This window comes from Anser anser (assembly GCF_964211835.1).
Source record: "Anser anser genome assembly, chromosome: 5".
Taxonomy (NCBI): domain Eukaryota; kingdom Metazoa; phylum Chordata; class Aves; order Anseriformes; family Anatidae; genus Anser; species Anser anser.
In genome coordinates this window covers 17,523,079-17,537,838 of record NC_139725.1, presented here as the reverse complement: position 1 = coordinate 17,537,838, position 14,760 = coordinate 17,523,079, and the positions used below count along the sequence as shown (strand labels likewise).

Below are 14,760 nucleotides of genomic sequence, written 5' to 3'. Positions count from 1 at the left end.
TGCCTCTGCCCACAGATGCAGAGTGAAACGAGGCATCTTTGAGGCAGGCACAGTGCAGTGGCTCTGGCTCTTGCAGAGCAGGCTGTTTCCCAGAGAAACAAATCATCTCAGATAAGCTTACTGATGCTATCTCCCCTGTGTCTGAGTGAAGCAGCCACTGCCAACCTGCTCACCAACACCTGGAGCAGGTCTGCAGGCACAGCAGCCACAGCTCATCAGCTTTTAGGGGTCTGTAAAGGGCCATTTGCCACTAAAAAGTGAGGGCCTAGTGTTGAGATAAAGCAGTGGATTAGGTGCTGCCACGTACTGTCCCACTCCGAGGACAGTGCCTGTAAACACGGGTGTGGGCCTCGGCCCTGTGAACACGCTGCCCCAGAGCACATGAATCTCCAAGTGTAGGTGTGCTGATGAGTGGTACAAATTGAGGGCTAATTTGTGACCATCTTCACCCACATCCACAAAGAAGGTGAAGGTGGAGCACTCCTTTCCGAGCTGATAAAACTGAGTCTAGGCACAGAGGAGAAAATAGGAGTTGTGTGGCAACTCTTCATTCCCCCACACCCCCGCCCCAGTTTGAACAGGTGCTTCAGGAAGGAGTAGGAGATAGGCAAAACCTTCATACCACCCCCACATGCCGGCTTGTACAGACAAGATGGCACAATGGCAGTTGTTCATAATGTGCAGCTGGTAAAGGTCAGCAGCCAAGATGAAAGAGAGAGGGAGTTGTGACTCAGAGATGTGTCAAGCCTCTCTGGGATTTTTCTTGGGTGGTGTGGTGCACACCCCACCTCTCACTTCAGGCTGTGCCTCAAGCCAAAATCTAGTTCAACTAGCCCAGTAAACCTACTGGAAACAACTGAGCTCAAATGCATCAGGGGGTGGGTAGAGCATCGGCTCTTGAAGCTCTCCCCCATACTGTTTTGCCAATATGCATTAGTATTAGTCTAGGTAGGCTAGTTCTAGGATGAAAGGATATTTTGCGTACCTCCTACATGCTTCCCCACTGTACTCCAAACAATACCTGTAAAGCTGCCAATTCAGAATAATTTGCTTGATTGTTTCTGTGATATAGCCATAGTTCTACTAAGACCATTTGATTTTCACCTCAAAGACCAACGGGCAGCCGGTAGGTGATAACATTTTATGACGATTATTTGTGGAGACTAAACTTGCACTGAGAAGCAGATCAGACAACACTGACTACCCAGTCACAGCCAAAAACAGTGTCATACATATGATGTACATATTTGACAGACAAAAAGTTTCCCTACCCAGGACATTCATGCCATCCTTAAATTCAAGTCCCTTCTTAATGACCAGCTGGGCTTCTGGTGCTTCGCGCACTGTCTCATTCATTATAGCAAAAGCAGCATCAGTAACATTTGGTGGTTCTTCAATGGGTGGTGGCACCAACACTTTCTTGGTAACAGTTTGGATCTGAAGGCAATAAAAAGGGAGGATGAGAATGGAAACAGACCAGATGTAACATGGGAGATCAGGAAATAATTTAAAATTTTTCTCTTGAAATTCCAGGAAACTATGTTTTTAAAGGATTAGACATGCATTCCACAACCTCTTACCCCTTCTTCCAAAAATAAGTTTGTTTTTCAATAGTTCCAAGTGTCACAAAGTCCTGGGAGGCTTCAGCATGACTCTGGTGTGAAAACTATGTTAAATACTTGCTCCATATTGCTACTGCATAGCATTTAACAGATAGTTAGCCCCTTTGTCCAGATGGTTCACAAATTGTGCTTCACAGATTGCGTGTTACACATAGATATAATTTATTTAGCACCAAAAGGCAGGCACCTCTAAGATCAGTCACAGCAGCAACTCTATAATAAGGCTTGTTATTCAGGATGGGCTGTCCAGCTCAAGTTATCACGGTTTGATGGTTAACTTGAATCAAAAACTCACGACATTTTCAACACTTCGCTCAGTGACCGTGAGCTCAAAATGAAACACATGGAATCCCAGAGCTTTCCAATTAAAACATTTTGAGTGACAGATAACAGAGCATCTAAGTTGCCAGGCACCTATTAAATCAAATCTGACGACCTTAAAAAAGAAGACAACAGAATCTGAATGGCTCTGGACCTCTCCTGGCATACAAAAGGCAGGGTTAAGGGAAAGATAGGAAGGAATGGTAGAGGGAGAAACAGGCTTGAGTTATGGCTGGGGGCAGGAGGGCAGGAAGGAGGAATATAAAGAGGGAGATCTGTGATTTGCTCTTTAAAAGGGACTGCATTTCTTTCCCACTTCCCACCTTAAGCCTTTCCTGCCTCTCATGGCTCTGAGGCAGGCAGAATGCTTGGGAAGCTACAACTGTTTTGCCATTGTTTCCCATCTGCTCCCTACTTTCCTTGTTTCCTAGAAATGATGCTTAAGCAAGGCATCAGATCCAGTGTGTTAGCCTTTCAAAGAACATTTGCACCTCCTTCTTGTTGAGATGACAAACTGTAGTACTATAGATGATGATCCAGATTTGATCCACATACCATTGTAACATACCTTACATATCTCCTTTCAAAACCTTCTGTCTGCACCTACAGAGGGGGTTGTAAACAGCTACTGTATGAGAAACTCTTCAGTTGTCCTGAAACCATCCAACATGCCTGCATGTTTTCATTTATTTACAGATTTGAATTTTATCTGAGAAATGTTAATACTTAACTTTTTATGTAAGGTAGCAGAATATAAGAGCAGAGTCACAGAAATTAACCTTACAACATTAAAGTGCGCAGAAATTCCACTGCAGTCACTTAAGTCCTCAGCTTTTTCATCGCATAAGGTCATAGCACTAAAAATGCTGAGCCTAACATTAAGTTTAGATTACGACAGTCATCTGAGGCCTGAAAAATCATTTGAATGTTATAGTCATATTTAAACATAGGAGTCCATTTCTCTTCATGGCACACAAGAACTTAAGTCTCTGCTGGAATAGCAGTTTTTATTATAAATTAAGAATTTCTTGTGGACCATGGAAAAATTCAACAGATACTGAAATCCCATGATGGCTCAGAGTTCAGTTTCCAAACGAGCTATATAAAAATTGTTATTTAATCCCTTCATTACTTGTAGAACTCCCACATGGGTCACTGCTGCATAGTACCACTGTTGTGCATGCTTCAAAATCACTCTGCAGGAACTCTGCAAAAATTGCTTCCTCCTAAGGGAACCTGGAACCACTGAATGTTCATGGGGAGAGTCTGAATAAAAGTAGGAAGAGAAAATATATGCTGACACCATTACAAGAAGTTAATTTTCCTGCTAAATAAGGGGAGGGATAAGTAAAACCTAACTCTCTTACTGGGCAGTTAAGAGCTAATAGAAGGCACAAGTTCCATTTGGAAAGGAGCATGACTGATTTTGCAAATGAAAGGTGGCTCCGTGCAGAGGCATTCAATAGCAGTTAATTTGGAATCTGATAAGACGAAACTTTGGAAAGCCAAAAAGCTCAGTAAGGGACTATGATGACGTCAGGTGTCACCAAAATTACCAGGACTGTGTCCACTGACTTTTATGGGCTTTGAAATAGGTCTGCATAGGTAAGTTTAAAAAACAATCAACGGAATTGGTAATCCATAACAAGTGAATTGAACTCAAGATTGATATTACACACACTGAAAAAGCAGTATTAACATTCCAAGAAAACTATTTGACATGCGTAGCTTAATTATTTTTTCTCCTGAATTTTGTCCCATTGTCTAGATAATTCAGCAACTCTCAACTGACCAGAAATTTAATTCTCTCTTCCACAGTTTAAACTGGGGAAAGGAAGGTAAAAAGAGAAAAAAAAAAAACACAAAACCATAAGCACCCTGCTCTCCCCTCACTCAATTTTGCAAAAACACATTTCATATTACATGTGGTGTTTGGCCAACCACAGTTTGACCACAACTGACATTCCCATGATGATTTGGAAATATTGAGAATGTTCTCTCATTAAACCCCAAAGGACTATGTGTTTTTATGTGGAAGTCTGTGAAGAAGTGAAGCAATCCAAATCCTTTTGGCATCTTAGGTTGCCCTCTGTTCTTCTACCCCCATGGCCTCTTCTCCCTTCCCCCTCTTCTCTTCACTCTTCAGCCATAACCACAGCTCCAGCTGTCATGCCATTTCACTTAGGAACATTTAAGAACAGGTTTGGCAATGAACCCCGTTTCATCCAAAAAAAAAAAAAATCCTCATTACTGCCAAACAGTTTAGTTGTAGGAAAAAGAAGCTCACATAGAAGAAATTTGTTTAAGCAGAAGATCAGCAAGCATATCATCTTCATTTCTTTTTCCCCTCAAAGTGAAGCCATTTTGATAAAGCATTAGCAGAAAGCTTTCAGACAAAATTATTTACCTACACAGCACGCAACACATGGTCTAACATCCATCTTTCCCAGCATGCCTCAAACCTGGCCTGATGGAGCCACCTGTAGGTGGGTCAGCCACTTGAGTGTATTATCCCATATAATCTGGGCTCTAATACAGCAATAGAAGTTATGAGAGATTGGGTTTCACACTACATTTCCACTGGCAGCCAACCTGAATGAAGATCATCCATATGTTATACACAGGCCCTTATAAAACCATCAGCTTTTTAAGACCAAGACCAAATTCAACCAGGGTGAAAGATCCTTTAAGTCATCATCCATTCAGCCACAACCTAGCATTCATGACCTTACATACTGTATACAAAGTAAGGAAAAGTTTTTAAGATTACTTCATAACAAACTAAAAATATTTTTTCTAAAAGAAAAATATCTATGAAATAAAATAACTACAACATAAAACAAAGCAGCAATAAATAATATTCATTCATTTACCTGCTCAAGACCTAAGACCTGTATTTTTCCTTGCATCATCATTTATGTCATTCACCTAGTGACATTAACTCTACAGACAACCATGGTAAATAAAAGATGTTTTTAAAAATATATTGCCAAGGAGTAGAAGGATTTACCTGCTGAAAACACGCTTGGACTAGATTTTCAGGGAACAGGTTTCGTATCAGATCCAAGAAGGCATCCAGACTAGATACTTCATCATTCTTTTTCCCTTGACCTAGCTGTTTCCTGAGTTTTGGATTCCCTGGATGGATAGCTAAAACCAGAATCACACCCAGCACGGCAGCAATAATAGTGGTGGACATGTAGTAGACCATGGCTCTTGTTCCCAATCGGCCACTCGCTTTAGCATCTAAACCAGACAGTCCTGCAGGTGTTTTATTTTTAAGAAACAAAGAAATAGAGTTTCAATATCCACTTCAATAATCATCACAGAAAATACTGTCTAATTTACATAGTTTAATAGTTTAATAGCCTACTTTTTGTCTATGTAAAATTCTCACCACTACATAGACTACTGAAGCTTCTCCCTCCAAATCTTATGTGAACAATGTCTGCTGTAACTCCTTTGAAGAGAAGCATTTGAGATTTCATCTGACTGCACAGGAGACATTGAAAAATATAGAAGACATCATACCATCTTTTGCCCTTCATACCTGCAAACTGGTCATGTTCTGGCTGACAGCACAGCTTTAAGTATGCTAGGCATTTGACTATCCTACTATATTATTTACAAGGTCCAATCCAGGAATTAGATATTAAGAAAATTCTCATGTTCAAGAAGGGAGTATGTGTGGATGTGTTTGAAAATAAATTCACCAGAGCATCTACCTATTTAAGGCAATAAAGTTAATCAGAAATAAACTCCAAAATACATGTTGTAACTACAAAGTCCCAGGATCACACTATTATTCTTCTTACATCACAAAAAGCAAACCAGGTGATTTCTGTAGCAAGCATCTTAAAGTATTAGATCTTACCTGTGATTAAACTGGAGATAATTAAAGGGAGGATCAACATTTTTAGCATCCTCATAAGTATATCTCCTGGGAAGGCTATTAACATGATGATGTCAGGGTCAATTGGTGTTGCTAGACGAAGAAGACCCCCACATAGTGCACCCAGGATGACACCTGGAAGGAGAATAAAGCGCAGCAAGTAGACAAGAAAAATATACCTGAATGTGCATTCGTTACCCAGCAGAAAAGCCAAGAAGAAAAACACTTAAAGAAGGCAGCTGATTTTTGATACAGAGACAGATTTTGGAAGGCTTAGCCTTCTAATTAATGCTGGCTGTAACATGCTTACCATGTATCTCACAATTAAAGAGAAATAGTCCTGAACTTACACCTCATATGTTATTTTGCTTCTGCATCATGTTTTCCCCACAACATTATCGAGGTTTACTAATTCTGAGTAGGCCTTGTAATATGCTGAGGGATAGTCAGACTTGAGACACCAAGAGGTGAAGTGATTTATACAAGGCCATTCAGGCTTGGTAGAAGAGCCAGGGTTAGAGCCCAGATCTTCCGAGTATGACATCTAGCTCTCAACATCGGCATGGTACTGCCTGAAAACAAGGACAGCATAAGTAGCTATTTTACAGACTAAGAAAAACCCTACAGGAAATATAGAATAGTTTTGTAAGGAAAATAGATTCAAGCTTGGCCAGTCATTTATTAGCAACATGGTCATCTCTGGTTTTATCACTATCAGCATACTATTAAGCAAAATAGGAAATTAAGCAAAAAAAAATAATAATAAAAAAAAAAGACCTAGCAGATTCCAGCTCCCTTCCCACCCCAAGCTCCGATGGATACTTTCAAGCAACCAGACATCACTTTTCTACTCAAACCTGAAACTCCCACAGAGCTGTTTTTCATCCTTTTAAGTGCCTGACCTGAAATATAGCTCATGAAGGAAACTTGATTGAAGAAAAACCTGATTCTTGGTACCAATTTACTACTGCCTCCCTTTGATGGACTGCATTCTTCTGTTCTAATTGTACTAACGCTCTCAAATAGTCATTACCACAAACAATCCCTTCATCACGTGTAGAAGTGTAGTGTGAAAACACCTAAACCTCTCTCTCTATGGACTGAGGCTGCTAAAGCACTGTCTGTATGACAAAAGGCCACATTTACTTCCATAATACAGTCTTTGTGAATGGATATTTTGTTTACATCCTGGATGCTTTGTCTTCTTGATCCCAAGCCCATTAAAAATTCTCGAGTGTAATAAAACTTGACAGAAAAGCCCGAGTTGTGATTTGCAGCAACTATGACTCTTTGAAGTATCAGTTTGATACAAAGGAAAATATACATATATTTAAAACTTTTTGTGGAATTGCATCAGGAACCTTCTAGACATGATTCAAAGCAAATACCCTGTACAAATACTTCAGCAGTACGGGTTTTGAAGGATTAAAACTATGGATGTGAAATTTGCAGCTCAGGACCAGCTGCAGTTGGGCTTTCAAACAATAACAAAATAGAGCATGTCTACGAATTTGCTGCGTTAGGCTGTTAGGCTTTCAGTGAAAACGAGCCAGGCAAGGAGCCAGTGAACCACAATAAAATGTCAAACTGCTCCATATTTGGGAGTTGCTGAAGCCAGGGGCAATATTCAACATGAGATCACTGAGCGCTGGCTTACAGCTACAGAGAGGGGGACAAACCTTAAAAGCAGCAGAGGGAGAACTGAGGGATAAAAAGATGAGGAGAAAGAAATTCTGAAAAGTTTTTGTCTTTTTTTTTCAAGTGACTGAGAGGGAAAAAAAGTGCAGTGCTATTAGTTTTACTGAATTACATTGATCTGGCTCACCTTGGGACTTAGGTGACATTCCATTAAAAAAGGAGATGCTGCGTAGCTCAGTGGGGTGGACTTGCTTCATGCTGTGTTAATAACACCCTGCACACCTGAACTAGAGTGACAGTGCCTAAGGGCATCCTACCTCAGCAAGAACAGCTGACGAGCGCAGAGAAAGGGGCTGTGGTCCTACAGGAACAAGTACAGATACACAGAGCATCCAGACAAACAGATGTAGCTTACCGAATACAGTAAGAGTCAGGAGCAGATTCCTGCGGAGTGACTGGCAAAACTGCACACATATGTTCCTGGATCTGTGCTCCACTGGACTCAAATGACTTTCATGCATCCGCACTTCTACTTGCTTAGGCATATTGTTGGCACTAGAATAAAAAATGAAAATCAAGTAAAGTTATAGCACAAGATGCCAAAAGTGAGAGGGAAGTCTGGATTACTTCCATCATATATAACTGGGGAATCTGATGCATATTCCATCGCTTCCCACATTTCATAAACACTTTATCTTCACTGCTCTAAGGAGAGGCCTCTGAAATGCTAATGTCTGAAATGGTCCTTCTAAAGGTTTAGCCATCAGGGTATTTTTTTGTGGTTCTCTCTTAAACAGTGGAGATATAACCAGCATGAATTCACAGGACACATCATGCCAAGTGTTTCATGAATTAAAATATTTGTCTTGATCTGGACAATTTGGTTTCCCCAAAGATCATGGCTGTCTACTGAAATAGGAGAGATGTCTGAAGACCTAAGTTTCTATTAACAAGAAAATGCAGATTTTAATTCCATTCCAGAAAAAGAGTTTTAAAACAGAGAATTTATTTACAAAATATCCCATTCCAGACTATTTTGCTTAATCTTTCCAAAACTTTTCACTTCGACATTTAACATTCAATGTAATATAATCAGAATGTTGAGGTCAAAAGAATCTTTTTCAACCTGGTTCTAATGAGATATGATCAACTGCCACTGAAAAATCATCTGAAAACTACTCATTCTCCATGAAAAACTTTGGTTTCATTGAATTGGCAGTGTTTAGAGGAACCTAAGAGGTTTAGACCTAGAGGTTTAGAGGAAAATATTTTGTTGTCGTTGTTGTTTTTACCAATTGTTTTATATTTGAGTAAGTAATACACACACGAATGCAGGAGTTTGAAAGCCATGCAACTAACTTTAACTTTTTAATGCCCAAGAAATCGTTAGTAACAGACTCTCTTTTTACATACAAAATCTTTAAATATACTTGGAAAAAATACACTAAAAATGCTACCATAAATAAAACAGAGTTTCTTCAAAATTTTGGGCTGTCTACTTAAACAGGAGAAATGAGTGAAGAACACTTTTAGCATTTTTATCATCAAGAAAAAATAAGAAAAAAAAAAGATTACGAGATCTGGTCTTACGCCAGATTAGAACAACATTTTAGAAAAAAGGAAACCAAATCTGTCCTTGCAGTAGTAAATTGAGGTTTACAGACCTAAAATAGGCCTGAGAAGACAGACAAAATTTTGATGCTCTAGTACTTTTAAAGATGTTATTAAGATATTGTCCCACTGTGAGTCTGTCTGGAGCATACCACTGTAACTGCCACAAAAGAAAACAAGCTAAAGCATCTCCAGGGAAGCAAAACATTCTGTATTATACATAGTACAGTTCATTTTCTTCTTAAAGTTTCTCAACAGGGAGTTAAAATTAGACCTGCAATAAGAATTCTGTCATTTTGACACAAAGAGCTCCATGATGTTGCCACTCAAAGTGAAATGGCATGTTTTCCTAATACACCTGGTTGTTAAAAAGCAGCACCAGCAGAAAATATATTAGGTTAGGATATACTTTTTTTTTTCTTTTTATTTAAGGTGTGGGGGGATTTCTAGGTGTTGCAGCTTTGATTTTGTACCTTTTAAAATATTTTACAGTAGTAAAATGTGCTTCTGACTGTGGAATAACAAACAAGAATACCAGTGCATATTCTTACAGATTAAATGAGATGCATGCCTACATCTTGAATAGTTATGAATGCAAATATCTGAGGTAAATACAAATTAACCATGGGATAAATGTTCATAGCAGTTATTTGAGGTGCTGTAAGAGAAATTAGATAGTGTTTGTAGCATTCAGACACATGGGTCACAGAGCCATGAAATCACAAGCAGAAACATGCCACAAAATCAAGTAATTTGGAATCTAAACTTTGCAACTGGGTATCACGTCTAGTCTCACTTGTACGCTGAATATAAGTGTGTCACTTGCTTAGACCTGTATTCACCACAGGCTGATCACATGTATACATCTGAAATGTTGAAATACGGGCAGTTGAAAGTAATTCAAAAGAAAATGTTAGAGACAACTGGGCAGTACTAGAATGGATCAGTAGGCAGACACACCTGATGATGTTACATATCTTTCCAGGATTTTGCTTTGAGCTAGGTTTAGCCTGGTTTCCCTGAATTCCCCTGCTGTCCCTTTCCCATCCAACCCCCCTGCCCGTAGCTTCATAGTGTCCAAAGAAAAGCCACCCTCACAAGTATCTTCTTCCTCAGCTGTGGGCTATTCTAAATGCCTTTTCCCAAACTCACAGACAGCAGAGGCATATCATTCCCTTGCCACCACTGCTCAAAGCAGTCCTTCCACGAAGAAGCAGGCCTCTGATCCTGCTCTTGTATTCAAGCCTTATTTCTATTTCCACTCACGTCTAAGCGACATCTTGCTGTTTGCTGGCTGTTTGCCTCCTTGCATTCTGGCCAGCAACCAAAAAGCACAGGTTCACAAAGTGAGGGGGTTGGACCTCCTCCCACAGCCGCAGTGACCACTTCAGCATCATCCCCCAAGTGGGCTGAACCCAGATCTGCTTGAGGTTCTCAAACAACACAGAGATTTTACATTACAACAAACCTCGTATATCCAAATAGCCACTGAGAAGAGAAGGAAATGAGGACACAAAGCTCTTTAAGGACATTTCTAAATTTCCAGGAACTTAATACCACGTTGTGTTTCTCTCTAAAGTGTGAAAAATTGGTTTTGCACTCGCCAGCTCTTCAAGATTGTAAGCAAGCCTCCAGCATGGACTGAAATTGTGACTGGTATTTTTTTTTTGTATTTTTGTTTTGTTTTTAAAGAAAAAGATCTAATATTAAAATGTGTTAACTGTGCAGATCTGTTACAAAAGTGTTGACAGATGAACATAATCACGTATAAAACGGGACCACAAAGGATAATTATCTAAGCATCTGCACTGTTAGCACTGCTCTTAGCAACAAGATTTTTATCAGCAGACCAGAGACGAGGTATCTTCCAGGCTTCTGAGGATGTTGCAGAGTACTGGGGGGTTGTGCCTCTAGTTGCACCTTGTAAATGCTATTTAGCTCCAAAACGATGCAGAACCTTTAGCATCTGAAGTCGGCTGTCACATACTGACATAACTGCGGGACGTTCCTAGAGAAGGCAATGAAAGATGTGCAGATCTAAGTTAGGGCAGAATCTGGGCCTTCACGGGCCCCGTCTGCCAGCCTGAGGTTGATCTCAGTGGACTACTTAAACAGAAAGGTACAGTTCACTCTGAGCAAGAGTGGCCAAATACCCTCCACTGCCTATCAGAAGCCAATGTTAGCTACAGAAAGCACCAAGTGGTTGTTTTGTTTTCCTCACACTGAGGAGAGGAGTGGAGGACTGTGAATGGCCTAAACTACTGTGGTCTGATCTCACGGTGCTCCAGCATCAGAGCAGCTGCACCCCAGAACACAGAAGCAGCATCGCTCTCTCCTTCCTAACACGTCTCTGTCGCTGGGACCCCTGCCCTGTTCAGCCCTGCTCTCAGTGCCCAGGGCAGGCCCAGTGGCACACCAAGTCCCACCAGCAGAGGAACTCCCATTTTCCCAAAGGTGCACTGACATTGCTGTGAATGGCCACAGCCATGCAGCAGTTCTGCCTGCAAGTGCCCTACGCACCCTACACAGATCTGTCTGTTTCTCTCACGTTACTTTTGGGTACTACTTTCCTCCTTCACACCGCATGGTCACCTCCTCGCATGTCCAGGCAGAAACGCTTGTATTCCCTGACCTCTGAGGCGTTAGCAGCACCAAACTGAAGCTTTCTCATGGACACGTGCTCGGTGAGGAACACATCCTTTACACACCTTCTAGCAACAAACAAACAAGAGAAAACTTGTGCCACAGATTACTGTAAATTCAGTGAATACGTTACTCCAGCAACCCCCCTGGATCTGGCCTAATCCTCTGCTGTCTGTCTCTGACATCAGTGCACGCTCACATGCTCCGCTTTCTCCATACCATGAAGGCCACAGTGCTGTGCAAAAGCATGCAGGGAAGGGGCTTAAACATGTATTAGGCTTCCTCGTGCTTCAGATTTTCCTGCCGAAGGAACAAATCAATGCACGCCAGAACAAAGCTTCAAGGCGCCCCAGCTTGTGGGCAGTGCCGGGGCCCCAGCGCAAAGCCAGAAGTGTACCAACAACGTAAGCCCCTCCTGTGTCACTGGACACTGCTAATATAATCTTTATGTTAATGGTACCTCTGTACGTAGGTGTCATAAAACAGCACTCATGCATTTCAGCAGCTGTGATCTCTCAAACATGCAAATGATTACCTTGGTTAAATAAATTGTTGTTCCACTGCGCTGAGCTTCCATGGTTATTCAAACCAGCAGAGCATTTTGAATGCTCGTCTGAAACCCATCAGACCAAAACCTCTTTTAGTCTAATATCACTGAAGCCAGAACACTATAATATAAATTAACTCTGCTCGTTAATTTCAGGTGTCATAGTGACAAGCAGCCAAACAGCTAAGCTCAGGAATAGGCCCACAGAGAACTGTAAGAATTGAGACCTCCGAATAAAAGAAAGTGCTTTCTGCTGAGTCCAGGCACTTGAAAACGTTGACAGGACTTGTAAAAAAAATAAACCAAATACTGGAAAATGCATAGCCATGTGAAACAGTACATACCAAGAGCTAGATGCATATAGTGGCTTTTGAATGATAAGTATGACCATCTGCCTAGCCTAGTCCACCAGCCTTTCTTCCTTTTGAGGCAGTACTTACCCCTAGAAAAGGAGAGGAACTCCTCTGAGCCCAGGAGAATTCATTTTTATTCACCTTAGGCGAGTACAGAAGAATCTCCATGTGAATACAATCTGTTTTTTTCAACTACTCCATATACCCTCTACTCTGCCAAGGCAATATATGCGTGCATTAATAGAAACAGGTAACAAAATTCAATTTCCCTGCCTTTTAAGCAAGGAATCAACTTCTTGCCCAAATAACCAGGAGGTTAGCCACTTGCTCATTCCAGTATCCTTCATCCCCACAGTATGCCCAATGTACAAGAACAAAATCTGTCCACAAATGTTTGATTTTAGATTACCTAAATGTTTAGAGTTACTTTTGCCTGTTAGATATACAGGGCTGTAAGAGAGAAATTATCTGTAATTTTTAAACTGTAGTTTGTTTCTCTTCTGGTTATTACACATAATGGTGTAAAAATGTAGGAAAACAATTTATTAAAACACAAGGGCCCCTGGGGTTTTCAGTCCTGTTTCCTCCAAACATTTTCCTAAGGTTTTATTTTCCCTCCCTCTGGGAAAGTCTGCTGTTATATTTCATTTCCACCCCTTTTTTCTTTCTCATATTCCCATTGAATACTCTAGACATAAGGGAGTGGAAAAAATTGTTTGCTTTTTTCCTTGGTTACAAAATATAACTCATTTTCTCACAAAAGTTAAGGGTTAACAATTCACATAGCACTTGAGTGACAATATCCTTTTATTTCCAGTCAGTCACGGGGAAAGAGCTCCCTATCACAGAACACTCAGCTTGGCATCAACCTAGAGCAGAGACTGGAGGGAAAGAATAATCTGTGATCTAAATGAAAAATGTAGGCAAAGATCATAATGAGGCTAGTGAGAACAGATGCTGAGGACAGGGTAAATTAGCAGTGACCGTGTTTAATCTGTATAAGGTATTTTAGCTGTGTCAATGAATCAAACCGGATTACTCAGTATAAAATACTGCTTTGGCTAATTTGGTTATTTGGCTTTTGGTTGGGATGGGATGGTGAGCTCTTGAGAGGAGAGGCTCTCGTTAGCATAACAAATGTCTCTTTTAGAGCAGGACAACAGAATGAGGGCATTCATATATTTAGGACCTAGCCGAATAGCTCTTGGAGGTATATTAAGGGTTATTCACTAGAGTTACTCGGGGTTTCAGTAAAATCTTCAATAAGCATTTAGGGGAAATAGCACTCTCTTCCTGGAATGCCATGAATAAAACACTAGTTTATCTTTTGTAGTAATTACTTCGATCTGGGCAGCTGGAGCTATTCTTCAAAAAAACTATTTTGGACAGAATGGCTAAGTTTCAGTTCAGGTTCTGAAAACAGCTCTTGAGCTAGATGTTTGCTGTCAAACCAAGCACGGCTCTATTCTGGAGCGATGAGTAAGCAACAGGTATAAATGTCAGCACTTGTTCCTGGTAGGACTGGCCTTTTTAAGATGGGGGAAAAAATTGTTTTCTTGACCTCAAAATAACAAGTACAACTATCTAATGCTCAGACAGGTGGTACAAACGTGGTCACTGAAAACTCATGGCAAAAATGCTATCACGAAGTTCGGTATATAGTAATCTTGGTGAGTCCTCACTCACTGAGTTTATTCTGGCAGTCAGTGGAATTGCATGGGAGTAAATGAGAGCTTAATCTGCCCTGAAGGACGTTCGTTAGCAGCAATGCTTGGATCAGGGTTGTATCTCTTCCCCTGACCATGGAGCATGGGAGAGATGGTGCCACTCAAGTGACTCAGGGCCATGTGCTGTGTCTGTGACAGCATCGATCCACTCCGCCTCACCCAGGCAGCTGACTGTAGGGAAGGGTCTACTGTGGTTGCTAGATGAAAGACGAGTGACTAGGAAAAGTGATGGATAAAATCACCAAGGCAAGAGTGATTTCATTACTTGAATGTCAGGAGTCCGGATCATCTGCCACAACTCTTGTGAAATGAAGCTCAAGCACCATCTTACCAGGAAACCCAGTTTGAATTGAAGTAGAGTTATCTACTGCTGAAATTTCTTGTATCAAGACAAGAACTGCTGTGT

At 40.8% G+C, this 14,760-nt stretch overlaps 1 protein-coding gene and 1 long non-coding RNA gene across 4 annotated transcripts in view; one reads left to right on the top strand and one right to left on the bottom strand.

The window, feature by feature from the left end:
* Nucleotides 1-14,760, bottom strand: part of SLC1A2 (solute carrier family 1 member 2) — a 94,406-nt gene that overhangs the window by 28,732 nt on the left and 50,914 nt on the right. For all 3 annotated transcript variants that reach the window (XM_083838434.1, XM_083838433.1, XM_083838432.1), the window contains 4 exons: nt 7,889-8,028; nt 5,818-5,970; nt 4,954-5,204; nt 1,272-1,437 (listed from right to left, as the gene is read on the bottom strand). In XM_083838434.1, the coding sequence (XP_083694560.1) occupies nt 1,272-1,437; nt 4,954-5,204; nt 5,818-5,970; nt 7,889-8,018 (700 nt within the window). In that variant the 5' untranslated portion in view covers nt 8,019-8,028. Of the gene's footprint in view, nt 1-1,271; nt 1,438-4,953; nt 5,205-5,817; nt 5,971-7,888; nt 8,029-14,760 lie in introns of those variants that run through there.
* LOC310900422 overlaps nt 8,035-14,760 on the top strand; it is a 33,803-nt gene continuing 27,077 nt past the window's right edge. The window contains exons 1-2 of the long non-coding RNA XR_014585121.1: nt 8,035-8,693; nt 8,727-14,760. The exon at nt 8,727-14,760 is cut by the window's right edge and continues 27,077 nt beyond it. This is a non-coding gene — a long non-coding RNA (uncharacterized lncRNA). The remainder of the gene's footprint in view (nt 8,694-8,726) is intronic.